The sequence below is a fragment of the Acartia tonsa genome, chromosome 10 (genome assembly GCF_053477335.1).
Source record: "Acartia tonsa isolate MP-2025a chromosome 10, ASM5347733v1, whole genome shotgun sequence".
Taxonomy (NCBI): Eukaryota; Metazoa; Arthropoda; class Copepoda; order Calanoida; family Acartiidae; genus Acartia; species Acartia tonsa.
Window position 1 is genome coordinate 15014161 of NC_137269.1, and position 26823 is coordinate 15040983.

The following is a 26823-nucleotide window of genomic DNA, read 5'->3' on the forward strand; positions in this document are numbered from 1 at the left end:
GTATGGAATACAAACCCTTCCCCTTTATTCCACTCCTTCCTTCAAATCGCAAATTATTGAAAATATATCAAAGGAAGGAATCAATTGTTATAATATTTAACTCGCCCTAATTGTGTAGATATTGAATTTGTTCTTGTTGTTTGAGTATAAATAAACTTGTATATATAATCTCAGCGTTATTGGGTATTGAAGCTAATCTTCTCTACAGTTAAACAGAATAACGTCCGTCCGTCGGGTTCCGCAACTCGCACTTTGCATGTTAGATACACAATGGAGATTGAAGTGGAAAAAAAGTGGCTCAGACAATTAATGCAACTGCCTAACAATGTTAAACCATCAAAGTCATTAAAAATATTAGGTAATGTTTTAGCATTTATATATGACACATTTCGTTTGAGGTTCACTTCCAATGGTTAAAGGACGCCTGCAAGAAATACCACGCTTTTACTACTGAAAGACTGCCACAAGTAGACCCAATACCCCAAATTTAAAGCCTTCAGCTTCAATAACAAAAAAGTGCTAGGCATTTCAAAATAGCATTTCATGTACAATGAAAATTTTGAAAGATTTCTAATGCTCATATAGAAGAAAAAACAATATTAAATTACGTTGCCTAGACATAAAATTATAACCTCACCTTTGTCAGAAATTTAGATTGCCGGTAACTGATTACATATTTATAATAAAAACACCACATTTCATAGTCAAAATCTATGAAAAAATTCGATTTAAATTGCATTTGTGAACGAAAATCATAGCGGAAACAAAGAAGAAAACTAAAACAAGCTCAGCTGTGATTGGTTGCTTAGCTGATTCAGCCTTCTGATTGGCTACAGTACACTCGGTACAATGCAAGTTAAAAGTAATTTTTTAAAATGATTTTGACTATAAAAATGGGTATTTTTATTGTAAAAATATAATTAGTTACTGGCAACCGAAATTTATGGCAAAAATAAGCTTATAATTTTGTTTCTAGGCCACGTAGTTTAATTTCAAAATTTCTAACATTAGCATTGAGATTCTTTCAACATTTTCATTGTACATAAAATGTCATTTTAAAATGCCTAGAACTTTTTTATTATAGAAGCTGAAGGCTTTAAATTTAGGGTATTGGGTCTAATTGTGGCAGTCTTTCATCAGTTAAAGCGTGGTATTTCTTACAGGCTTCCTTTAAGAGCAGGATTGAAAGTCGTTTTAGGATACCACCAAAAGAGGACCAAAAGCGCTGAAATACTTTTATTGTTACATATGTTGGACATTTGCTGATCATGGGTCACACTTAGTTTCTTTACATTTACAAAAAATATATAACACTTTTTAAATATTTTTATTTCAAATAAAAACTATGTACACCAAGTTTTTTTTTATACCAAATGGTAACTCTACATAGTGTCTCTAAAATCAGCCAAGTGACGAATGAAGGATTATCCATCTCTTTTTTATGAGTTTTCTTTCCCACTTCTCCTCTCATATCCCTCATTTTTATGACGTCACATGGGTGATTTTTTAGACACTTTGTAAAGTTACTAATAAATGAAATGATTTATCACAATTTTTAAAATTAATTTAAAATATGAAGTTGGGTGCAAAATTAATAATAATTTTTTTTTCTTCATTTAGCTTTGGAAATTTTCTATTAGAAAAAAATATTTCTCTTATTTCAACTAATATACCTCAAAAACTTGTTTTCCCATATTAAATGATTTTGGAAATATTAATGGACCAACACCATATTCCAATGTTATTGTTATTACTAAATAAATAAATAACTTTAAATGCAGCTACCTACCAAAGAGTTTGTAGCAGCACATTCGGTGTACGCATCATTAGAACCACAATTAAAAGATCTGAAATAATTATTTACTGTACAGAAAGTACACTGCACACAAAAATGTAAAATAAAAATTTTAAATTACCGCGCAGTTTAGTTTCCTGCACCATTTCTGTGAATTTTTATTTCTTAAATATTTCTTGTTTCTTTTAGATCTTTCAATTCCTTTTTTTATGAAGTGTGTACAGAGACTGTGCTACCAGCCGTTTGGGAACTAGCTCAATTGAAGATCTTAAGAAAATTAACCTCGGGAACTGGTGTTGGGCTATTAATTATTCTAAAATCATGTGCTATGCAAAAAATATGGTCTTTTAGGCATAATGTTTTGAAAACTGTTAAATATTTATTTCGATACAAAACTTCCTAAACCAATGAAGAAAATGAGATATTGATTAATAATTTCAGTCAACTGTAAGTGGGTTAAAATACGCAGTACTTCCCCCCCCCCCCCCCATTAAGAAACACACATAAGAGTTAGAATTTTATATAGAACTTTTTTTACAAAAATTTAATTCTAAATAAAATTAATACGTTTGGTGTTTTATTTACTAGGCTTCATATCACAATTCTAAATTTAAAGCTCATGTATACAAACTTTTTAAACTATGGACGATGCATCTCTGGTTTAAGCTATTAATTCCAATTGGAATGATGGATGTGATTAATTTTTATTAAATATTCAGCTAGCAACTGCAAGATCTAGGAAATGAAGAAAATCTGAAAAAAAAATAATTTGAGTTTTATTGAGGAATCATTTATTGTACCTAAATCCTGAGTTTTTATCATAATATTGCTAATGAAAACAAATTATAAATTGAAACATTAACACTGTGCTTCTGATTCGGTGATACTATTTCCATCTATTTTACTTTAAATTCCTTTTAACGCAATTTTATAATGAAGTAACAGGATCTTTTATGTTTGTTTGTACCAATGGATCTCACTAACCACTGAACCGATTTGGTTCTCCTTTACAAGGTAGATTCTCATAGGTCCAGGGAAGGTTTATAACTATCTTGGGGGAGGGTACCAACCTCCCCTCTCGAGTGCCCCTAGAGCCGCTAGTATCCTATTATATAGAGGAGTAAGCTTATTTTATCTGTAGCGAAGAATCTCGCTAACCGATGAACCGATATGGTTCTCCTTAACAGTAAAGCTTCTTAAAGTTCCTGACTAGTATTGATTTTATTTTCTTTCTTAAATGAGTTTGTCCTTATGATGAGAAATATTTACCTTGTTTACTTGATCTTCTTTGAGAAGGCCTTCGTATTTTACTCAGCTTCTCAGGAGATTGAAGCTTAATACAAAGAACAATAAATTACAATAATTAACGTTCATGTAAAAAGATAAAAGTGGGTGGCCTTTTCACTCAAATCTATTGGTTCAGCTTTTTAATAAGATCTTTTTGGACACAACTTTTGTTTATGAGATAGATTAGCGGAATAGATTGACCGAAGGACAGACAGATAAAGTTTATTAAAGAGTGCCTTTCTTGGGACAATAATTTTACTTTGCTCATTTTTACTTCGAGGCTTTTATTCTAATATAATTTTTTCAATACTGGTTAGCAGCTATAGGATATTTGTGGAAACGGATTATCCAAACTACAGTTAGGCAGTGTTGAGTACTGTAGGATACTAGTACCGGTTGCAACTGACGAGCCCAGATATTTCTTGCGAGACGCTTAAACATATGTACACTTGTTAGTTAATCATGATATATACCTGATTTGAAAATTGTGAGGTTTGTGAGCTGTTTCGGCGGACATTGTTTCTTCTTACTAAAATAATAATATTTTTTGGTCTATTTGAAACAAATGAATTTACATTTTAAATAATATTTTGATTGAAAGATATTAACAGTGATGATACTTGACGGATGAGGTTGCGGCCGTGGCTGTCGAGCCTTCAAATAAACATAATTTATATGGTACAATCCTTATAATAAAGTATCAGGATGTCTTTTTGTACCGAGGGATCTCGCTAACCGCTAAATCGGTTTCTCCTTGACAGAGTAGCTTCTCATAGGTCCTGGGAAGGTTTATAACTATTTTTAGGGAGGGTACCACTTACCTCCTCAGAGAAATCACAAAAAAATCAAAAAAAATTTCTTACGTAGAGATTTGAATTTTTTTTCTCAACTAGATATTTAAAATAAAAACAAACAAACATTTAAAGTGTCACTAAAAGGCCTCTAGGGGCGTAGCCGCTAGTTTAAACAAAAATACCTGAGCTTCTTGGAGTTTTTGGAGACATTCTGTAATTTAAAAGCTCTGTTTGAACATCACTTCCTAAAAATAAAACATGAAATTGTTTTATTGTCGCTCTCTGCTCCTCAATACCCATTGTTGCATTCTATTTGCTTTCTACTCAACATCACCTTTCATCCTCTTTTTGGTTTCTTCTCATAACCACCCTTTATTCTCTTTGTTCTCTACACAACAACACCCTCCATTCTCTTTGCCCTCTGGTCAAAACCACCCTCCATCAACCTTGCTCTCTTCTAAATACCACCCTCCATTCTATTTATTCTCTGATCATTTCTTTGTTCTTTGCACAACACCACGACCATTTATTCTTTTTGATCCCTGCTCAAAACAACCCTCTATTTTCTTTGATTTCTGCTCAAAACTACCATCTATTCTTTTTTGTGCTCAAAATCACCCTTCATTCTCTTTGTTCTCTACACAACATCACCCTCCATTTTTTGGCTCTCTGCTCAGAACCACACTCCATTATCTATTATGCTTTCTTCTAAAAACAACCCCCTTTATTCTATTTGCTCTCTGCTCAATGCTATCCTCCTTTATAATTACTTTCTACTTAACACCACCCTTTATTTCATTTTTTGGATCAACTGCAGTTCACGGTAAAATATTCCTGGTAACGAATATTTCCAAAAATTTATGAATTTTAAAGGTTGCCAGCTGCCAAACGGCTGAACCTACAGATCATACCCACACACCATTTTAAGTGGCATAAGTAGGCCTACAAATAATCTGGAATAGCCAAGATCCAATGATGCACAAGGAAAGCTTCATTGAAGAAAAAACGTGTAAAATAGGTCTTTTTCGCGTATTTCTCTGCACTGCAAGATAATTATGCATTATTGATTCATTGCTATTCCAGATTATTTGTAGGCCTTCTTACGCTGCTTAAAACAGTGTGCGGGCATGATCTGTACGTTCAGCCGTTTGGCAGCTAGCAGCCTTTAAAATTCATAGATTTTTGGAAATATTCGTTACCAGGAATATTTTACCGTGAACTGCAGTTGATCCCATATTTTTTGCTCTCTGCACAAAACCACCCTCCATTCTCTTTGTTCTCTGCTCAATCCAAATATAATAAAAGTCCACAAAATTTTATACATACAAATAAATAACATGCTTTAAAAACTTTGGGTACTAGTATAATATACAATCCAATGCCTCTTCCCTCCTGGAAAAAAAAACACCTCAAACAAACAAGAAACAGTATTTAATCTTTTAACCAAAATTTTAAATTATTTAACAGTTGTGAGGTGCATGGGGACAGACAGAGTCACTTATAGAGTAGTTACATTTTGGAGCTGACGTTAGAGTTCTTTCAATTGTTATGGAAATCTAATGAAGCTCTTGTGAAAATTGAGTTATTGCATGTGTAACAAAAATTAGAATTAAATGAATGTAATAATAAATTATTGATTTAACCTAGATTGTAAAAGGTAGATATGCCGCATAATAAAATACACAACTCTCATTGCATAATAGTTAAAGTTTTGGAAATAAAAGCATTGATTTGTATACGAAAAGGTTTATAGCAGTTATAAATTATTTAAGTCATTTTGGCAAAACTTTGATTGGGTCCATATATTAAAGTGGCTGAAACAACAACAAAAATTACACAAAAATATATTCGAAAACTGAATCAATAGAGTTCTCCATTTAATGGAAGCTTTTTTATAGGTCAATGTATAGAGCAGCCGCAAATTAAATATATTGTTTAGAAGTACTACATTAATAGAGGAGAAAAGAAATAATGACAAAAATTTAAGATTAAATGTTGAGATCAATTTGCTTGTTAAAAAAAATTCGAAAAACTGTTTTATGTCTTTATCCGAGACAATCTAGTCTGCTATAATGTTTTACCTTTAGTATTTATGATTGGAACAGCAACACTATGTCTTCTCCCAGTATCATCTGTTCGAGTTCGTGTCAATATCAACAAATTACCATCCTTCTTCCTCTTAGGCTGAAAATAAATCAATACAAAATTAGATTTATAAAAACTTATGCCTATTTGAAACAAAATAAAAGAAATAAAAGATGTTGATATAATGTATTCTTGGTACATTATCTAATTACAGATATTATGCATAATTTTAGGTAGCGAAGCTATTCTATTGAAATACAGAGGGCTGATTTTTTTTGTGAAGATTTATATGATGTATGCGCATCTAATCTATACATTGTTTTGTTCGTTTGCCTGTCGGTCGTGCATGAAAAGACATAAAACCTTATTAAACATCTGTTCTATAACTCACTTTGTCCAATCCATGATTTTTTGTCCTTTGCTTCTTATGGATCAGTGGCGTGCGAACCGAAGGGGGCATTTGGGGCAATCGCCCCCCCCCCTAGCGACCAAAACGCCCCCCCCCCTGCCCCCCCCCCCTAGCAACCGCCCCCACTGCCCCCCCTAAATGTTAAAAAATGCCCCATTTTGCCCCCCCCTGGTCAACAAAAATGCCCCTTTTTGCCCCCTACCCTACAAAAAGCAAAACTATCCCAGTTTCAAAAAAAAAAATCAAGAAATACTCCAAAAAAAATTTTGGCGCTTCGCGCCAAACAGACAGTTACTATTTATTTAACCTTACCAAATTTTTTAATTAGTGTAGAAATTAGGTTATAATCTTTTTTCACTGAACATAACAAACCAGGTAATAGGAAGTATTTTATTTTGTATAATATAAACTTTTTACCAAAGAAATTTTGTACATCCCCAATGATGATACACAAAATTACCTTATATAGATTACAATTAGTGGATGAAATGTATGGAAACTCGACTTAATTAACCAACCTATCAAAATTCCATTAAAGTCCCCAAAGTTGTTGAGCCAACAAATAAGAAAATTTTATATGAAATATTGGGGACTAGTGTAATAAATAGCCCAAAAACCCCTCCCTCCCTGCATATTTGAAGAAAAAAATTAGTGCTTCGCGCCCTTCCAAATGGTTTCTGCTATGAAATATTTGGGACTAGTGTAATAAATAGCCCAAAAACCCCTCACTCCCTGTATATTTGAAGAAAAAAATTTGCGCTTCGCGCCCTTCCAAATGGTTTCTGCTATGAAATATTGGGGACTAGTGTAATAAATAGCCCAAAAACCCCTCCCTCCCTGCATATTTGAAGAAAAAAATTTGCGCTTCGCGCCCTTCCAAATGGTTTCTGCTATGAAATATTGGGGACTAGTGTAATAAATAGCCCAAAAACCCCTCCCTCCCTGCATATTTGAAGAAAAAAATTAGTGCTTCGCGCCCTTCCAAATGGTTTCTGCTATGAAATATTTGGGACTAGTGTAATAAATAGCCCAAAAACCCCTCCCTCCCTGTATATTTGAAGAAAAAAATATGCGCTTCGCGCCCTTCCAAATGGTTTCTGCTATGAAATATTGGGGACTAGTGTAATAAATAGCCCAAAAACCCCTCCCTCCCTGCATATTTGAAGAAAAAAATTTGCGCTTCGCCTCCTTCCAAATGGTTTCTGCTATGAAATATTGGGGACTAATGTAATAAATAGCCCTAAAACACCTCCCTCCCTGCATATTTGAAGAAAAAAATTTGCGCTTCGCGCCCTTCCAAATGGTTTCTGCTATGAGATATTGGGGACTAGTGTAATAAATAGCCCAAAAACCCCTCCCTCCCTGCATATTTGAAGAAAAAAATTTGCGCTTCACGCCCTTCCAAATGGTTTCTGCTTTTTATCACAGTGAAAGGACAAGTAATTTTTTTTTATTTTTTACACAGTTCATTATATCTTTGGTTTTTATGGTACAATAGATTTTTTTGTGGATTATAATATTAAAAAAAAAAAAAATTTCGCTGTTTCGAGCATCCAGTATGTAATTTACTTTGACTGTCATCACACAACATACAGGAAAAAGGATTTGTGACTTTTTCTACCTAAAATATATATTTATTTCAACAGATGCTCTTTAAATCTACTTGTCTGTATTCTTATTAATGATTTTTTGTGCTTTGCTACTTTAAGATGTTGTCATCCTTGTTGACAAACAATAAAGAAATATTTAATATCATTTTCTCATATTAGGTTAATTTTTGGTAAATTATTTCCAAAATGAGTGTTTTTATCTCCCCCCCCCCCCCCCAATTTTTTTTAATGGGGTTATTCATCCTTCCTGATGAGATTTTATAACATCCCCTTCCACCCATTAAAAATGTTTTGTGGTGGAGGTGGGGAAGGTTAATTTATCTTCTGTACTATTTTTTCGAAGATGCTTTCTAGCTCCCTTCCCTTTGGTCATTGCAGGGTAGGGAGAAGGGATGGGGGAGAAGAGATGGGGTGGGGAAGAGATGAGGGGTGAAGAGATGGGGGGAAGAGGTGGGGGATATAAATGGGAAATAGGGATGGGGGAAGGGATGGGGAAGAAGGGATAAGGACTAGGAGGCCCATAATCAAATAATCCCACCCCTTAAAACGCCCTTATTTAAAATTAGTATATATAATCAAAATGCCCCCCCCTAAAGCAAAGTGCCCCCCCGGGGCACTTTGATTTAGGGGGGGGGGGCAAAATTTTACAAAATCTTCAAAATGCCCCCCCCCCCTAGACAAAGTGCTTTGCACGCCACTGTTATGGATGTTGTCATACTTGTTTCATAATTAAATTTTAGAACCTTTACATGAAGTTCAGGAAAAGCATAATCTGCAAGGCTAGCACGACGGTCACGTAAACTTCTAGGCCTTCCACTAGTAGAGACTATTGTTAAACTTTGCTCATACTCCTTAGCACCTAAATCAATGAATATTTGTTTTAAATTCATATATGAAGTAAGGGACGTCTAAGCTTTTTTAATTTTTAGGGGGTTTAGTGAGGAGTTTCAAAGGTTTGAGATAGATGACCCAATGCAATTTTAAAGATTTTATTTGGGGTCAAATGAGGGGTTTCAAAGTTTAAGAGGGGTAAAACACCCCTTTAACCCCACCTTTTGAGGTCTAAGTATGAATTTATACATTTTTGCGGTTAAAAATAAGAATAGATCTATTTGTAAAGGAAATACGAAATATAAAGAAAATTAACTTAAAAATTATTTCTTACAAAATGTATTAGTATTTTGATATTAAATTTTTATCAATGCACACGCTCTCTCTCACTCACTTACACACACACATTGATACAGTATTTGATATGGTAAATGTTCAGTTGACGATATGAATCACTAAATTTAAATGTGTTGAAGGAGTTTGAATCCATGCGTATACAAAGTATACAAATATTTAGTTGTTATGTCATTCTCTTCAACCACCGAAAAAAAACCTAGTAAACTTCTTTATTTCAGGCAAACTGTAAAAATAACTAAAAATTAGTATATGGACATAAAAAATTCACAGATTAATGTCTTCGAGATAATTCTTTTCTAACAGGCATATCATGGATTCTTAACATTATCGATTCCTTGCAAATGAGAGAGGGGTTCAATTTAAATAAATGAAAATTGTGTAATTCTGTGAGTAAATGATCTTCTAAAATTTCTATTCCTAGTTTATTGCTTATTGGATGCTTTAATCCAAGATGTGTGATGTCAGGTTTATACAATGAAAGTATGTATAATGTATTGTAAACCAGGACTGTAAACACGTATTTCATTATTTAGCAGCGAATGCAACTCTTAGTATAATTCGAAATGTCCGTCCGTTTGTTAGAGACAAAATTGGAGAAACGTGATTTTCTCGGCTTCTAATCTAGATAGACAGCTGAAATTTTTAGGGATCCAACAAGTTTACATTCCTCATATTTCAATCAAGTTTCATCAAGATTTGCCCAATAATTGGGGTGCTAGATCGATTCCTAGATTTTTAGGTTTTCGTGATTTTCTCAATTCCCTTTCAAGATTGAGGGCTGAAACTTTTAGGGATTAAATAAATTTACATTCTACATATTTCCATTAAGTTTTATTGAGATTTGCTTATTCGTTTGGGTGCTAGATCGAGTCCTAATTTTTTTAGGCTTTTGTGATTTTCTGAATTCACATTTAAGATTGAGGGCTGAAATTTTTAGGGATTAAAGAAGTTTACATTCTACATATTTCCGTTAAGTTTTATTGATAATTGCTCATTTGTTAGGGTGCTATAGATCGAGTCTTAGATATTTAGTTTTTCGTGATTTTCTCAATTCCAGTTCAAGATTGACGGCTGAAATTTTCAGGGATTAAATAAGTTCACATTCTACAAATTTTCACATAATTTCATTATAATTTATCTATCAATTGGGGTGCTAGATTGATTTCTACTTTTTCAGTTTTCTTGATTTTAAAAGTTTAATTGGAACTGATAATCTATTTAGAAGTGAAACAATCGTCTTCCATTAATAAAATGTTAAAAAATAACTTGTGTTTATATACATAATTCTTATTATATAGTTAATGTAGAATAGGTACAAGTTTTAGCACAATATTTCAACAATTCAAAAGAAGTCTTGTGTATATAGTGTTTGAAGAGGTAATGATTTTCAAAATCATTTAATCCTCCATGGTGATCAATAATTTTTAAACTTAAAATGCAACAAATCTAGTCGAGTCTAAAATCAATTCCAACTAATGCAATTATCATATAATAGTTTTGCCTTTAGTAAAATTACTTTTCATGCCTTTTTTAAATGAAAAGAAAAAATTACTATCCTTTTGTGTACAAACATGCACACCCCATAGAACGTCTAGAACATATTTTTTAAATTTTTCACCACAATGTAAAAGATGATTTTTTCGGTTCAGGGATCAGCGAGATACACACACACAAACACACTCTGACACCAGATAGAAGGCACCCTGTTTCTTTTATTTAAGTATGAAAAGAAGTATTTATTTTGTTTTTCTATATTCAAAATAAAAAATTTGAGACTGGTACAAAACTAAAAAAGTAGACTGGTGCAAGACTAGATATTTTAACAGAAGTGAAAACTTTTGATGTTTTTTTTGTATTAATATAAAGTGTAAAAAATGTGTTAAATGTTTATGTTTCAAATAAAAAAGTGACCTTCACCAAAAAGTCGTTCATGTTCTTCTGAACCAGAGGGGCTGATTGATTTCACAGTTATATCCTTAAAACAAGATGGTTAGTAAGTAAATTTAAAACAAGGACAACAATCTTAATTTGGTGGAAATAAACAAATAGAGATATTTTTATATTTAAAATCTAAAGTATCTTCTTCCTCGGACAATTTTGTCCATAAGAAGCACAAGTTCTGAATAATTACTTAGTACCTAATTTAAACTGTCATTTTTTCTATGTTGATAAACAGTCAAATTTAATTATAATGAAAAGTGAGAGTGAGAGAGAAAGAGAGAGAGAGAGAGAGAGAGAGAGAGAGAGAGAGAGGAGAGAGAGAGAGAGAGAGAGAGAGAGAGAGAGAGAGAGAGAGAGAGGGAGAGAGAGAGAGAGAGAGAGAGAGAGAGAGAAAAGAGAAAGAAAGAGAAAATGGAGAAAGAGAATATATATATATATGTATTAAAGTGTCCCGTCCAAGAAAAATTTTGTTAAAATTTTGGAACCCAGCCCAAATACGGTTGATTTATGCAAAATAATGACCCATGCATAATATTTTTTCTGTATTTCAAAAATTGCGATGGCACAAGCACTGCACAGTTTTTAAAATCTTAAATAGACCTGTATTTAAATAGAATATATATATGTATTACACTGTTCCGTACTAGAAAATTTTGTTAATATTTTGGCCCCAAGCCAAAATATGGTTGATTTATGCAAAATAATAACTCATGCAAAATATTCTTTCTGTAATGCATAATTGCAATGGTACAAGCACTGCAAAGTTTTTAAAATCTGCAAAAAAGACCTGTTTTTAAAGCTTTTGTACCATCTAAATTTTAAAGATTTTTACAAAATTTCAATTCTAGTGTGTCGATACAAACGTAAAATTTACCAAAACAAATGAGGCCCGTCTCAATTATAACATACTAGAGGCTGCGTTAAAAATTAGAATCAATGCATGTTTGTATGTTTATTCAAAGGTGTATGAAAATATATTAAAATGAAAATGTATAATATTTATTTATATATGTCTTTTGTTTCTTTATTTACTTTTCATTGCAATTTTCCGTTTTATGACCGTTTTTTGTCTTGTTTGTGTTTTAAGTGCTAAGAATTTACTATGAAACTTACTCTGTTGAGTGGAAGAGTAACACTGGATAGAATTGACATCTTTCTTAATTCTTCTGGAGAAAATGGATCACCAGCAGTAAATATCTCATCATCACAACTTTCTAAAATAAACATTATTCTTAGCAGGAAAAAGGTATAACCAACAAGCGAAATAAATCTACAATAATATTTGGGGGTTAGACGTAAAGGTCATCAATTCTACTATGTATTGACCCAACCAACCAATACAATATTCTTAGTTATTTACTGTAATTTTAAAGTCCTTCTTATTGTCTGTAACAAAATATATATTTAGAAATGTATATATTTACATCCTAACAAATATGTTTACCTACCTTCCTCATTTCTTTTACACAATTAGTTATTATGCAGAAAAAATGCAAAATGAACTTCAATATTTACCAAATATGGTATAGATGTCAAACAACATCAACAAATTACTTTTTTGTAAGTAGCGAAACATAAGGTGTGTCCATCCAGATCCATTTATCAGTACTAGAAGAGTCAGACATCTGAATTTGGTGTGTAGAATATAGAATGGCTAACCTTGAGATATATTTGGGCAAAACTTATATTAGCCACTAATCTTATTCTAGACTGCTTTTATAGTATTTAATTTTATGTTGTATTGTTTAAAATCTATGCCACACTTCTTGTCCACACTCTATTATTTTTAAAAGGAACACAGTTTATAACTAAAGCACAGGGGCGTCCAAGCTTTTTATTTTGGGGGGGGGGGGTAAAAAAATTTTAGGGGGAGGGTAATTCGTGTTTGGGGGGGGTAAAATGGCGCGCAAATTTTTTTTACCCCCCCCAAAATTTTTACCCCGGGGGTAAAATTTGCTTGGGGGGGGTAATTACCACCCCTGAAATCTGTTGGCAGGGGTAAATTTAGTTTACCCCCCCCAAAATTTACCCCCGGGGTAAAATTTTTGGGGGGGGTAATTTAAATTTTATTAAAAATGCGCGCGAAGCGCGCAAAATTTTTTTTTATTAGAGATTTTTTATTTTGGGGGGGGTATTTACCCCCCCAAAATTGTTTGGGGGGGTAAATACCCCCTCCTAAATGGTTGGGGGTGCCTACGGCACCCCCAGGGTAAGGGTAAATTTTGAATGGGGGGGGGGGGTAAAATCAAAAAAAATTTGGGGGTGCCTACGGCACCCCCAAAATCGTTTGGGGGAGGGGGGGGGTAATCGCCCCATTATCCCCCCCCCTTGGACGCCTATGCTAAAGCAACTTAATTTTTCTCTTACAATTAAAATTGCATTACATTAATTGCCAGTTGGCCTTCTGCTGACACTTACACAGAAGTGATTTAACACCCCATTGTATTTGGTAACCTAAGGTGTTAGAAAGTTTGCAAGGTAAAATTGCACATCCCAGCTCTACGTCATAAATGCAATGTAACCTCCATAAATGCGAGAAAAGTTTAGAAAATTTCAGCATGGTAAAATTGCAATAATAGCAATACTTCAAATGTCATAAAATTAGTTTTAGAATTATTTTCGGTTAAATCAGGTTCGTCACTAGTTTCGTTGCACTTTGCTTAAAAATCGTTTAAATTCAGATATCTTTGGGCTTTCCTAAAAAGCAAGACTAAATAGAGCCAGTTATTTCTAAGATCCTTTGCATCAAACAAAACCGTAATACTTCATATTTGAAAATATATTTGTAAAATGTATCTCAAAATTAAAAAGAATTAGGAGTTATCTAATTGAATAAGACATTTATTATACATGTACTTATTAAGGTAATTGATTTTCAACATTGTAAAAAAAATCAAAATCCGGTATTTTTGTTAAATCCGTTTCTATAACAAGTTTTGCATTTTGATTGGTAAATGCTCATCTGGATTCTGACGGTTAAAATTTCAGATTTTCGAAGCTATATTCACACATCAAAGTTAAAACTATAAGTCATTTTATTGTGTGAGGTTAAAGAAACTTAAAAGTCAGCTAAATTGTAATTTTGAAAAATAACAAGAAGTGAAAACTTAATGAAGAATTATATGAAAGCCTATGTTAACATTGTCTAAAATACATATGGTCGTTGCAAAATTTTATGTTCTTGCCATACTACAGTTTAGTTTCATTATGTTTTTTTGGGATGGGGAAAAGAGTAAAATTTCTTATTTTTAAATTTAACCCCCCCCCCCATAAAAAATCTTAGACGTCCTTGATCAGCGCTATCTGTTTTTTTCACATAGGTCCTGGGAAGGTTTATAACTATTTTTGGGGAGGGTACCACCACCCTCCCAGGAGAAATCACCCCTAGAAAAAAATTCCCGCCCCCCCAAAAAAAAAAAAATTAAACTAAAATAAAAAATGGGATTTGGGGGAGGTTGACCCCCCTCCCCCCCCCAATAAAACAAAGTAAAATGATGTCTGTCCGTATGTCCCTTAAGATCTCGGTAACCACTGAACTGATTGGATTTTACTCTTCAGGGAATCTGCCTACTGGTCCTTTGGTGGTTTTAACTATTTTCCCGGGGATTCAATTAAAAAAAAAGAATTTTGCGAATCTTGCCAATTCGCAATCGATTCGCGAAAATTGGCTACCCATTCGCAATTTTTTCGGCTGGGTAGGTAATAGAAGATGCAATTATATCGATACATAATTTTTTAGGCTCTTTTTTTACCTCTTGGAGCAAAGCCGCTAGTTTTATAAAAAACAATTAAGTTAATATTGAAATACTTGAAACATCTCAAATAATATCAAAGTATTTTTTAACAGAGCACAAGGACTTTTTTCCATATTCTTCTGGTTGTCTGAAAAATTGTAGTTCTAGTGATTTCTAGGATTGACCAGGGGCGAAGGGGTTGTCAACGTTACCCTAAGAAAAAATCTCAAATTAAATAAATGAAATTTAAAATTTTCAAATCATATTAAACATACATAAGCAAAAAATATTTTTCTATTGTTCTTTTTTCTGCACATTAATATCTTTGGATATAAGCAGAGTATAATCAAAAGTTAGGAAAAGTTTTTATCATCAGGAAAAGATTAAATATTTGTGAGTGTGGGACTACCACGTGATATCTCACAAATATCCTTTAATACATAGGAAAGAGAAGATTCTCTTTACCTTGTGTTTTTCGATCAGTATCATAGCTGTAGTGTATAATCGTCTAAATCTTCATTGACATCATAACAGATTTAATAAAATCATATTAAATAAAGACAATTTTCATCTTTGTTAAATCTAATCGTAACTTTTAAGCATAATTCTTATTTTTGAAACAATGCCATTTATGAAGCACTTATTTAATAACGACGACTTATATGGGGGGGGGGGGGTACGGTTTAAGTTCATTTTGCTTTTTAAGGTATTTTACGACAGATATATGACAATTGAATTAGTGTTTATTAGTTTTTTTTCAGTATTTATAGCACTGTTACTCTATAATTGTTAATGTTCATTGTTATAGTCTTATATGAAGAATATGAATTCATAATTGTCTTTGATGTTTAGTGTGGAGTGGAAATTGAATTTTCAAAACATTTTATCAACTTCAAGTTTCAACAATAGAGAGATGAAAAATTATCCTCGGTGTCCTCATTCATTTAATCTTAACTATTTAAAATGAGGACAAGGATAACAATGTAACTCCATTATATTTTAAGCTTCACCTAAATTTTACTGTGTGTTTAATGTTTATAAAGCGACTTATGTTTTAAGCTAACCTATTAATGGTAACTACTAACTTATTGGTACATTGACTCATCTTCTAAGAAAATTTTAACAATAAATTATCCTTCTAACTGAACATCCCATGTTTTAATAAACTACGCTATTGGCTGCGATTTTTTTTACCCTTGGGGTTTACATTATCAATGTTTTTTTTTAAAGTAGTTAAATTATTACTTTAATGTTCATAAATGGTTTTACTCTAAAATAAAGAAACTAAAAACTAGAGGTTGACACATCATTTCCAGAAAACGGAAATGCAAAAAAAACTAATTTTCAAAGAAATTTATACTTATTTTTATTATGTACAATGTTTAATAGATAACAATCCATTGCTCAATGATAGCAGTCAGTCAGTCAGATGAATGTATACAGTGTAAAAATATTAATATTTGATTAGAAGCTAACAATTGCTTTCAGAACTATAGGTTTAATTAATAATGTAAATAATCTATTTAATGAATGGAAAAGTAAATATTGATTATCTACCTAAAATGTCAAGACCATTTAAATTATAATTGTCGATGCTATTTTTAGATAAACTAAATATCTTTAAACTTTAGTCAAATTTGTAGGAGCACAGATATTCAAAAGCTAAGGTATGTTCGCAAGATCTTGACTCTGTTTGAGTTGGTGGGCACTTTACATTGAAAAACAGTCGTTATATGCAGTCTACAGAGTTTCTCTGTGCACAAAATTAATGTCACAGTGATATTTTATGAATGATTCTTTATAATGTCTAATTTAATACTGTAAAGTTGTTGTTGCTGGACTAAGTATGAACAAAATATATACACTATATCATTTGTTATAAAAATATTTAAGTTACCTTTACCATCAATAACTATAGTTGGGGGTATATTTGCATCACCGTAACCCCTAAACAAAAATATTTTTGATAAATAGTATTTGATTTGCTATTTCAGCCACGAGGCTACGGCGGAGGGTTACGCAGGTATTTTGCGGCTTAAAGTTGCCGATTCTTCCTACAAGACGATCTGCTTTGGCTGTGGCTGCAGGTTTGTCTAAACTATATGTATGAGAGCGGCTGCAGCTACGACTTATTTCTTAGCTTAAAAAGCAGCACGGTTTTTCTTCTTTGAGCCTCATAGCTGAGATTGTCTGTGGCTGAGTTTAGCCTTTGTTTAAATTAACACAAAATTAGAGATTTTTTTGTTGGTTTTATGGAAAAAATTTCTGTACGTCCCATTTTTTACTCTTTTGAGTTTTACGTCAATAATTGGAGGAAAATAATAAAACAAGCTATATTATATAGAAACAAAATTCATTAGAAATACCTTGAATTTTTTCATGTAGGGTATTGTATATATTAGATACACTTGCTACTCTATATTATTAAAATATTTTATGGATGTTATCATCCTTGTTACGAATGTAAAATCAAACCTTGCAGATTGCCACCGAGCCTTTGAAAATAGTTTTCCCACAAAAACCAACAGAAACGTCAATATTATCAAACCTGAAAATAAAATAAAACCTAGTAATTATTTGTTAAACTCACCGATCATCACAAAAAAAAAAACGTGCAACAAATAAAGAACAAAAACTCATCTCACACAAACTTAATTTTTTCTCACATTTATAATGGCACTTGATTATGAAACTTACTTTAATAACCGCTGCTCTTTATGATGTTTTAACATTAGACAAGATTCTTAGAAACAAAATTGTCCTGGTTACTAGAACATGAGTCATTTGTGAATTTATATATACTGTACATGTAAATACGTCAACATTGTGTTGTAAAGAGAAGATATAAAGAATGAAAGATAGCTTATCTTTCTCATTATATATTAATACGGATATAAAAGAATTATACCAGATTACTTTAGACATACAGAATCTAGAAATTATATTTATTTATTGGAATTTTTATACATTACAATAAATATTATTGTATTACCCATTAGTATTATATTATTTGTCATCGTAATAATTGTAATGTAATGTAGTTAGCATATAATTATCTATAATTGTCTATGTACATTGCAGGTACAAATATAAAGATATAAATTATTATAATAAAAATTTGAGACAGGAAAACAAAGACTATTATGTCCAAAGCGTAGCAAAGTTTTACAAGTTTGTATTTGAAAAAACAATGTTAATCATAGAGAAACAAGGATGACAACATCCATAAAAGTGAAGCTCTGAAACGGTAGGACAAACGAACATTAACACTTGAGTAGTGTCAGAACTGAATAATCAGAATATTAAAGTCGAACGAAACAAAATTGTAAGTAGATCTGTTGAAAAACTGCTCAAATACGGGATATTGTTTCAGGACATACTTACATTTTTAGTACTTGATTATAGAGATGCTTCGCTTATGACAATGTACTTTGTTGTCCTAGGAATCAGTATTCCAAAAATCAGACCAATCAGATAATTTTATCACATAAAAATTTGTGGTTAAAAAAGTTAAAAAACAACATGGGTAAGATGGACGTACGGACTTTCTGATAGAGTTGCTATAGGAATCATCATGCAAAGTTTGAAATCGATAGGACAATTCTAACATGCCTAAATTAACGAAAAGAGCTATCCGTTACGGACGTAAGGACGGACGTACGGACGGACCGACCCTATTTATAGAAAAGCTTCGCTTTTAATAATGTTAATAATCTCATTTAGATGCTAGCAGAAGGGGGTGTAAGCGAGTGACAAAAATAAATTGGGTTGGTGCAACCCCCTAAGTTTTCATCCCCTTTTATCCATCTGCACCCCACTGATACACCTCCGTAACGCAGCACAGGGGGTTGTTAAGATAAAGACAACTATATGTCTGTCTTAATAGATCACTATAATTTGGGTATAAAACATAATGTTTAGGATATGTATAAACCAAAGAACATGTTTTAGGACCAGGTTTTCAGTTTAAAACTAAACCCCCTACAGTTCACACCTCCATTGAGTTTGGTTTGGAAAGGTTTAGAATTTTTTTTACAAAGCCCTGAGAACGCGCATAATCCTATCCTATTATATAAGGTAGTAAGCTTTTTTGTCTGTAGCGAAGGATCTCGCTAACCGCTAAACCGAAATGGGTCTCCTAGGGGAGTATCCGCTAGTTTCAGAATAAAGAACAAATAACAAGCATAAGCACTGACGACAGTAAGGTAGGTAGATTTGTAGCTGCATATTAAGTTAGGTATAAGAAAATAAAACAAGTTTCAAACATTGCATCTTTGTTGTATACGCTATAGTTATAAATAATCTATGCTATAAAAATACGTTATGTTGATTAAATTAATTAAAATTATAAAGATTAAGTTTACCTATAGCTAAACCGACTACAGCAGGTATGGCGTCTTTGTCTTTTATTCCAGGATCAGTCACTAAAATTCAATATTCAATTAAAATATTTTTTTTTATTTTTAACTTTCATAAATTGGCAACATTGGTTTTTGTATAAAATTTATAAAGACAATGCATCTTTGTGTCTGGATATTTCAACAATGATATTTAAATATATGTATATTGACAAAGATATTTTTTGTCTTTTGATATGATTATGGTAAAGTAGGTTAATTCAAAGATACCATTACAAATTTTATTTATCAGATATTAAGCAAGATATTGAAATTTACCACTTCATTTTTTAATTAACTTCGTTTTTAATTAATATACTTAAGTATAAAATCGCAAAAAAAATAATATATATATGTAATCACATGCTTTTTTAAAAGTACATTCATGTAGGAAGTTCAGATACATTTTGGATGCATGCATGAATGGATCTCGGTGCTAGAGTATCTTTTATTTTGTTACCTCTTAAACAAGAAGATGTCATAGATCCCTGAGCTAAAGTTGGTAAATTTGCAAAATTTTGCTTGCACTGACAACTACGAATTTCATCTCTATCCTAAAAATGAATAGTTTTATTAGTACAGCTGCTATATATAAGGTTCCAAAGTTACATAGATTTTATAATTCTGTTTGTGGTAGGAATTTAAATAATGCAAAACCTCTTAAACCCACCAAAATATTTTAATGACGCCTCGCGCTTTAGTTTTTACAAATCTTTTATATTCAATACACCATTTAGGGGGAGGGTTTTTATTAGCATCCTTGTAAATTTGATCTTCCGTCCAATAAAAAAAAATTTTGGGGGTAGGGCAAGAACGTTGAAGTTTTTTTTTTGTCAGGGGATCTAAACAGGGAGGGTAGCTAGGGGGAGGAAATATTATACCCCCCTCCCCCCATATTAATCGTACACTTATTCTAATTCATATGACAATATTAGATTTGTACATAATATAATTGTCTGAATTATCATATTAATTGCTACTTTTAAGTCAAACTGCTGTAAATTGATTGTCAACTGAGGTGTATAAAAAAAAATTCTTTGAACAAAAAAAGGTATTTATTTGTAAAATCTTATGATTTACTTTAAAATAAAAGCAAAAATTTGAAATAAAACTAAATAATGATTTATTATGTCCACATTTTGTAGACAATTTCCTGGTATAAATTTGAAAAGCAGGATCACTTCAACTTTAAAGTAAACAAACCAGTGAGAAGGAATTTAGATTTTCCCAAATTTTCATTAAATATATAGAAATATTGGAAATTTTATATCAGATTTTACTGAAATGTGTATAAAATATAGAGAAATATTAAATATTGAATTAGAGAATCTCTTTCAAAAAACATCCAGGTAAGATCTAAGAGTTTTATGTTAAAAACAATAGGCCTCGTAATCGACTGAACTTATTGTTGAGATTTGTTGGAATGTTATATTTATGATCTTAATATGATTTTAGTTTTTATAAGAGACCCACTTCTTTTTTACCTCCAAACAATGAGCATTTGGATCCATATATGAACATTCTTCATCATAGGTACAGACTTCACCTATTCCAGCACCTGAACAATAATATTATTTTTCTGTCTCTCAATAATATTTTATTTAAGGGATGGTTATATACATCTTTTTAAATCTACGTATTTGATGAAATAACAATTTTAAAAATCCTTCATAATGTTTAAACTTAGAATATGCATTTAAGTTTTAAACCAAATTATGTTTTTTTTTGAAAATATTCCCCTTTCTGTTCCTCTATAATTACAGCAAATACAAGTTAAGTGTTGAAATACAGAAAGTTTGAAAAGTCCTTCACCTAGATATTATCATAATTATCCTCGAACTAGATTTAGCTATTAAAACATCCCCCCTTTCCCACAATTATTTTAACTAATTTTGATTTTAAAATATAACATAGAAAAGTTTTTGAGGTGTTATATTTTCTTGTTATACTTCATACTTACATGATACACTTGTAGCAGGGGCGTCCAAGCTTTTTTATTTGGGTTAGGTAAAATTTTTTGGGGGGTAATTTGATAATGTATTAATATATAGTAGTAAAAATGCGCGCGAAGCTCGCCAACATTTTTTTTGTTAGTGATTTTTTATTTTTTTTGGGGGGGGTATTTCCCCCCCTAAAATTGTTTGAGGGGGTAAATACCCCCTAAAATTTTTTTGGGGGTAAATACCCCCTCTGAAATAGTTGGGGGTGCCTACGGCACCCCCTAAGGTAGGGGTAAAATGAAAAATATTTTGGGGGCACCCCCAAATTCGTTTGGGGGGGGGGGGTAATCACCCCTTTACCCCCCCCCCCCTCTTGGACGTCTATGCTTGTAAGTAACTTAATTTTTGTGTTATGGTTATGAGTGCTTATAATTATTACAATTTAAAATAAAAGAGTTGAAATTTAAATGTGGTTCAAAATAATTGAAGAAGATATTAGTAAATTATAACTCCTTGTATTAATGTAGAGGGGGAATAGAACTTTTAAAACAGTTTTACCTTTCTCAGACAATTAAAATCAAGATTAAGAAAGGGGGAGAATTTTCAGCTACGTTAAAAAAAGTTAAGAAAAGCTATAATTATTGCTCCGTTTTACAACAATTTACAGTAAATTAAAAACCTTAAACTGTTCATATGTAATTAATGAATTAGAGAGAGAGGGGCGGGGTGAGACAAATATTCCTTATTTCTGATTTTTATCAACAGTTAATAATAAATGCAACGTTTACGTAGACATAAAAAGAAACGATAGTCCTTAAACAATATCCTGTGTAATATAAGTTTTATGTTTGTTTGTCATACCGTCTAATTAGAGCTTTTTTATGGATGTTGAAACACAGACAAAAAAGTGTTTGGAGACTACTGTTTTAGAAGCCCAAAGAGGTAAACAATTGACGAGGAAGCAGAAAAAAATTTTAATTGATGAAAGAAGGGAAAACTAAGTTTATTTTTCAAAAACAATAAAAATAAAATGATTATAATAAAAGAAAAATTGCACTGCCGTCATGCTATAATATTTACCTTTTAAACAAAATCTCTTTAGATTGACTGGGAATTGTGGACTGCATTGACATATTGATAAGTTAAGATTGCACATTCCACCTTCCAAACTTTCACAGCCACCAGTAATACTAAATAAACAACAGATAATATTGGAATATGTTGTACTGAAATAAAAGTTTAATCTTAATATCTAGAAGAAATGCTTTCCATTGTTTGTGTTTTAAATAGAAAGAATTTTCTTGCGATGTTTTTGACCTCATACACTGTGCAGTGTAATTAATTCACTATTTTTTGACTTATCTTTAATAGTTTCGTATTATTTGAAAGCATATTCATACTAGCTGCTCTATGACTCTAGGGGACAAGTGGAAAGTGTCATAAAATAGCCTAAACCATTAAATATTATTCTTAAAGGTTCACAGAGGAGCACAACCTCAACAGACCTGCCATTTCCATTATCTTTAGCCTTAGACATAAAAACTTTAACTTTTAATATACGATTCATGTACAATAAAAATTTATCCTTGTATAGAAGTAACAGGATGTTTATGATTCTGTATGTGTGTGTGTTTGTACTCGCTAACCAATTAACCTATATGGTTCTCCTTTACAATCCAGCTTCACATAGGTCCTGTGAAGGTTTATAACTATTTTTCGGGAAGATACCACCATCCTCCAAAAAGAATTTGACACTAGAAACCCTCCCTAACTAATTTTAAAAAAAACTAAAATGCCCGTAGAGGCCTCTAATCGCGTAGCTTCTAGTAATTTATAAAGTATTATAAATATTACTAGCAACAACGCAGTTGGGGCCTCTAGGATAAGAGTGAGTTTTTATAAGAATCAGTTGAAGAAAATTTTTAGCAACTTACTTATTGAACTCACTACGAAAGATTTCGGAGACTCTACCAATAAAAGGATATAAGGCAATTATTTTAATTTCTTAATGTTGTATTTAAAAATCATTTTTAGCACACAAAGAAAAATATGTCATCCATCTTTTGAAGTAGAATTGAGTAATAAAAGAAATGTAAAAGTTGTTAAAGGGCAATCCATAATATATTTGTGTCACGTAGTTCACACACCTCACACACACACATGCTCTAGCATGATGGCGGATTTAAAGAATCTTCAACATTTATCCTACGATACCCAGATATCAAGATATTGGTAAATGTGACAAAAATTTTCAATAGAATCCGTAATATAGAAGTCGCATATTTAAATCGTGTTGGGTTGAAAAAGGGCATACAATGGACGCTTTGCCCTATAATTAACAGGTATAAATATCCAGCTGATTTTCCCTTCGGTCTATGTTTGCTTAAGTACGGCTGCTGAGCCCTCTACAAACTACCTTATTCATATACAAGTTGCTCCTTCTTTAAACTCTAGGTGTTTTTCCTCTTGGTAGTAACCCCCACAGGATCATCAGGTATATTATTTAAAAGCACAATATAATTGATCCGCGGTTAGCGAGACTAAAAGAGACGAAAAAACAAACAGACAAAATCATTCTATTTTATATTAATTATTACTAGCAGCTAAGCTACGCACCTCCAAAAATTTGGTTTTAGGAAATTTTTTTCTAGGGTCGATTTCCCTCCAAATAGTTATAAAACTTCTTAGGACCTTTGACAAGCTTCATTGTAAAGGAGAACCATGTCGGTTCAGCGGTTAGGAAGATCTTTTTTTACAAATAGATATAGATTTATGTATTGCAAATACATACATGGTATGGTGATTACTTTATTTTAGAAAAATTAGACTAAGGCGCAATTCTTCTTTTTTATCACAACAGACACAACTAATATATCTTTCCAAAAAGGTCAGATTTTTTCAGTAAAATTAAAAAAGGTAGGCAACTATTTTCTTATCCACAGATTAGAATTAATTTTAATAATAAGCAAAATACACTGGGATTCTGGCTACAGAAATTGATAATTGTATATATGTGCTTTGCTTTTTAAAAGTTTTGGACGACCCAGGTTTCTTTTTATTTACTTTGTGTTTGAGGAGAGGGGAGGTGTAATCATTTTTGGAGTGGTAAGATACATTTTTATTTTACACTGAAAAAATGATAAAAATTTGTGTAATTTTTACAATATTATATTTTTGGTGCATATATATATATCTCTGAAGAAACATGGATCAAAATAGAAGAGAGAAAGAAGCTCAAAAACAAAATCCATAATGTTCAACATTTGGCTGACATGAGCAATTTAAAAGCTGAATATACTGCTAAAGACAAAGAAGTCAAAAAGTGCACAAGGAAAGACAAGAGAGATTACATTGACAATCTGGCTGAAAAGGCCCAAAGAGCAGCTGACTTTGGTAACATGAAAACAGTATACAACATAACCAAGCAATTAAGTGGCAAATATAGCAAAAAGAGTGGTGAAACTATCAGGGCTAAAGATGGTAAATTACTCACTACAGAAAAAGAAGTTGCTGAAAGGTGGAAATCACATTTTGAAGAAGTGTTGAACAGACCTGAACCAGAAATTACTGCTGAACCAGAACCAGGACATGAAATAGACATAGACACACGACCACCAACTATTCAAGAAGTTAAAGCTGCTATACATAGTCTAAAGAATGACAAAGCACCAGGACCTGACTTGATAACTGCCGAAATGCTTAAGGCAGACATAGATCTTTCTGCTAGGACTCTAACTGATCTCTTTGATAAAATTTGGAGGCAAGAAAAGATACCAACGGACTGGTCTAAAGGTATAATCATAAAACTACCTAAGAAGGGAGATTTGAACAATTGTGATAACTGGAGAGGAATTATGCTGCTTTCTATCCCAAGCAAGGTCCTATGTAAAGTTATTTTAAACAGAATTGATGAGAAAATTGACAATAAACTAAGAGAAGAACAAGCTGGATTCCGTGCTGGAAAGGGCTGTGTTGACCAAATTTTCACCCTTAGGACGGTTATTGAACAATGTGTTGAATTTAACAAGCCACTCCATGTAAATTTTGTTGATTTCTCTAAGGCCTTTGACTCCATACACAGACAAACACTTTGGAAAATACTAAGAAGTTATGGTATACCTGAAAAGATGATAATTATGATAACTAAATTCTATGACAACTTCCAAGCCTGTGTTTCAGTTGGAAACAATAAGACATCTGATTTCTTTAGAATAAGCACTGGAGTTAGACAGGGATGCATTTTATCACCTATTCTATTTATATTGGTCATTGACTGGGTGATGAAGAAAACCACAGAGGACAAAAAACGTGGTCTCCAGCTGGACATACTAGGACACCTAGAGGATCTGGACTTTGCTGATGACCTGGCACTGATTTCAGAAACAATCAAACATCTACAAGCTAAAACAGATAGACTAGTCAAATATGCAGGACAAGTCGGGCTCTTTGTCAATGTCAAGAAGACCGAAATTATGAATATACCTACAAACCCTGATCAAAATATAACAATAAATGGTGAACAATTGAAACAAAGCAACAAATTCACCTATCTGGGGAGTGTTATCAGCAGCGAAAATGGCTCAAAAGCTGATATTAAGACCAGGATTGATAAGGCTAGGGTTGCTTTCAACAGTCTACACAACGTTTGGAATTCAAAGAAACTTGCTCTGAAAACAAAAATCAGACTTTACAACAGTAATGTGAAATCAGTTCTTCTTTATGGAGCTGAATGCTGGAGAACTGTGAAAACTGAAACAAATCAACTTAATGCATTTCACAATAGCTGCCTAAGAAGAATTTGCAAAATATTCTGGCCAAACAAAATATCAAACATTGAGCTGTATGCTAAGACGAAGTGCAATAGTATTGAAGCAGAAGTGAAATATAAAAGACTAAGGTGGCTAGGACATGTGCTCAGAATGGAACAAAATAGGTTTCCAAAAAAGTGCTTAAAATGGAACCCCACCACTGGTAAACGTAAACGGGGACAACCAAAAATGACCTGGAGGCGGAGCACTGAAAAGGACCTCTTTGATTTGGAATTAACATGGGGAGAAGCTGAAGCACTTGCCAAAAAAAGAAATTCATGGAGGAACAAGGTGTCCGTATTCTCTGGACTCAACAGTCAAAAAGAGACTAAAAGAGACGAAAAAACAAACAGACAAAATCATTCTATTTTATATTAATTATTACTAGCAGCTAAGCTACGCACCTCCAAAAATTTGGTTTTAGGAAATTTTTTTCTAGGGTCGATTTCCCTCCAAATAGTTATAAAACTTCTTAGGACCTTTGACAAGCTTCATTGTAAAGGAGAACCATGTCGGTTCAGCGGTTAGGAAGATCTTTTTTACAAATAGATATAGATTTATGTATTGCAAATACATACATGGTTTGGTGATTACTTTATTTTAGAAAAATTAGACTAAGGCGCAATTCTTCTTTTTTATCACAACAGACACAACTAATATATCTTTCCAAAAAGGTCAGATTTTTTCAGTAAAATTAAAAAAGGTAGGCATGCAATATTGAATTATTCCTAATAACTATACAACTATTTTCTTATCCACAGATTAGAATTAATTTTAATAATAAGCAAAATACACTGGGATTCTGGCTACAGAAATTGATAATTGTATATATGTG

The 26823-nt window shown here is 32.2% G+C and overlaps 1 protein-coding gene across 5 annotated transcripts in view; it reads right to left on the minus strand.

The window, feature by feature from the left end:
• Nucleotides 1–1308: 1308 nt before the first annotated feature.
• The window catches only part of LOC145329516 (uncharacterized), a 30873-nt gene continuing 5358 nt past the window's right edge, over nucleotides 1309–26823 (minus strand). The window contains exons 3-16 of one of the 5 annotated variants that reach the window (XM_080173721.1): nucleotides 22261–22370; nucleotides 20725–20798; nucleotides 19701–19794; nucleotides 19208–19267; nucleotides 17319–17391; nucleotides 16747–16790; nucleotides 12223–12323; nucleotides 11086–11143; nucleotides 8724–8839; nucleotides 5958–6060; nucleotides 4059–4121; nucleotides 3556–3611; nucleotides 3065–3128; nucleotides 1309–2548 (exon numbers count right to left, since the gene is read on the minus strand). In XM_080173721.1, coding sequence (XP_080029847.1) covers nucleotides 2511–2548; nucleotides 3065–3128; nucleotides 3556–3611; nucleotides 4059–4121; nucleotides 5958–6060; nucleotides 8724–8839; nucleotides 11086–11143; nucleotides 12223–12323; nucleotides 16747–16790; nucleotides 17319–17391; nucleotides 19208–19267; nucleotides 19701–19794; nucleotides 20725–20798; nucleotides 22261–22370 — 1054 coding nt within the window. In that variant the 3' untranslated portion in view covers nucleotides 1309–2510. Of the gene's footprint in view, nucleotides 2549–3064; nucleotides 3129–3555; nucleotides 3612–4058; nucleotides 4122–5957; nucleotides 6061–8723; nucleotides 8840–11079; nucleotides 11144–12222; nucleotides 12324–16740; nucleotides 16791–17318; nucleotides 17392–19207; nucleotides 19268–19700; nucleotides 19795–20724; nucleotides 20799–22260; nucleotides 22371–26823 lie in introns of all 5 variants that reach the window. The other 4 variants (XM_080173720.1, XM_080173718.1, XM_080173719.1 and 1 more) reach the window with 4 other exon arrangements.